This window comes from Impatiens glandulifera, chromosome 1 (genome assembly GCF_907164915.1).
Source record: "Impatiens glandulifera chromosome 1, dImpGla2.1, whole genome shotgun sequence".
In the NCBI taxonomy this organism is placed as follows: domain Eukaryota; kingdom Viridiplantae; phylum Streptophyta; class Magnoliopsida; order Ericales; family Balsaminaceae; genus Impatiens; species Impatiens glandulifera.
In genome coordinates this window covers 16954640-16956768 of record NC_061862.1, presented here as the reverse complement: position 1 = coordinate 16956768, position 2129 = coordinate 16954640, and the positions used below count along the sequence as shown (strand labels likewise).

At 46.5% G+C, this 2129-nt stretch overlaps 1 protein-coding gene across 1 annotated transcript; it reads right to left on the bottom strand.

Annotated features, from left to right (window-relative positions):
• Window positions 1-618: 618 nt before the first annotated feature.
• On the bottom strand, window positions 619-1779 carry LOC124919340 (calponin homology domain-containing protein DDB_G0272472-like). Its single transcript, XM_047459565.1, has one exon. It carries the CDS (start codon window positions 1777-1779, stop codon window positions 619-621), a length of 1161 nt encoding a protein of 386 aa, XP_047315521.1.
• Between the last annotated feature and the right edge of the window lie 350 nt (window positions 1780-2129).

Here is a 2129-nt window from a genome sequence, read left to right as displayed (position 1 = left end):
CAGATACCCGAATTGTCTTCTTGTACTGGTCGGTCATTCGACTTAACCGGATGGCTTCCGGTACGAGTGATGTAACCGAACTTCTTCCGGTTATTCCTTTGCCTTGTGGCCGGTCGGCTGTCCGATGTTTCCGGTTTTAAGCTTTGGCCGATCCTTTCTTTGTGCGGTCAAGTTCCAGGTATTCTTGGTCGGTTTACTAGCTTGACCGACTAGTTTTCTTAGCCGGTTGTTTTGTTTGTCCGGTCCGGTTCCTTATTCCTGCATGGAAGGTTTATTTAAGTTAGGTTTATTTGAACCGGTCTAATTTTATCTAACAATTTCTCCCTTTTTGATTATTTTATTTAAAATTATCAAAATCATGTAAGTTTGCAACCGTAGGCCGGTTGTTTTGTTTGTCCGGATTTTTGAAACTGACTTAGGAGAATTTTTCGAAAATTTTTAGAAAAGTCTTATCTTTTATCTTATCAATTTCTCCCTTTTTGATTATTTTATTTAAAATTATCAAAACTAAGTAGAGATGCAAAAGATGGCCGGTTTCAAAAATAGCTTTATATATATGATAGATAACCGGAAATGATATATATAAAAATACTAAGACAAGTAAAGGAAAGAGAGCCCCTATTCCGAGTCCGAGAAGTCATATATGTTCCACTTTTTCTTCACCGGTTGCGATCGACTGGCCGGTTCGGAGACTCTTTGTCTTGTAGACCGGGGCTTCAGGTGTTCTTCATCCTCCTCTTCGACTTGAGTAGCCTGCTGCGTTGTACTCGTAATGACCGTTTCAGTGACCTCATTGAGCAGGTCGGCTATTTGGGCTTTCTTTGAAGATTCCCTCTTTCGCTTTGTCGGAGCTGAAACGGAAGAGGCCGCCTTTTTCTTTTTGTTGTCGTCTGCGAAGCCTTCCAGCCTCCGTCTTTCCCTTTCTAACCGTGCAGCATCCTTCGCAGCTTGAGCGGCTGCCTTCTTTGCAAGTCCTGGGAACTTGGCCTCTGCCCTTCTAATCCGCTCGGCTTCCTCTTCCTCTTCGGTAAGTTGCGATGGTCGCGGTGCCTCCTTCTCTTTACTTGCTTCGGCGTCCATCTCATCCTGGACCTTCTTAGCCGCTTGGGCATCAACCTCTATAGCCGCGGCGTCCGCATTTATCTTAGCTTGGAGTAGTTCGGCTACTTGAGCGGAAAGCGCCTTGAGTTCGTCCTCGAGACCGGCATTCTTCTTTTCAAGTTCGGATACCCGTCCGAGTGTTGTGCCGATCAGGTCATCAGCCATCGTTGTCAATCGTTTATCGGTCTCTCTTTCAAGCCGGCCAAAGTTTTCCTTTATCTTGGAGGTTGTATCCTCCAAAACTACGGTTCGCTTAAGATGTTTGCCGCGCAGGACCGCCTTTTCCTGTTGATCTTCATCAATATCTGAGAACCGTTCTCTCGTTCTCTCCAAAAGTTGCCATGTGGTGTTGGCGAACTTGAGTGTCGAGCCAACGGTTCTCTGGAACCTCTCCCTCAATGGCTGAACCGCGGAGTCTTCAAACTCTTGAATACGGCTATCAACCCGTTCTGTTGTTGAGTCTTCAAACCTTTGAAGACGGCTCTCAACCCATTCCTTTATGAAGTCTGATTCGGAGACTTCCGGTTGTGTAGGAGGAGATTGCCCGGTGAGATGAGGATCCGCCCTTTCATCGGATTCTTCTGATGCCGCATTCTCCCTTGGAGGTGTTGGACAGTGATCCGGACTCGTTTCAATCCGGGAAGCTGTATAGACCGGTATTTCCCTGTGACTGTACATTGCCTCCAGCCGGTCAATTTCTTGAATAAGGTCTCCTTTGGCTTTTCAAGCCTTTCTAACACCCGCGGTGTTAAGGTGTCTTCCGGTCCCACCTCTTCGAACTTCTTCGTAATCTTCCGGATGCGTGTGGTTAGCTTCCGTAGTTGTGCCTGTAGTTTTAAGAGGTAGGTTCGGTGTAATACCTCCTCAATTGTATTGGATTTTGTGAACTTCATGATCACGTCCTCCACTTTCTTCAGTCTATGGAGGCATTCCACGTCTGTGTAGCCCGGTAGGATTTGCCTATACGGCTTGCCGAAACGATGCTCGTGCCATTCTAGGTATAACTCCTCAATCGTCTCGGCTCGCTG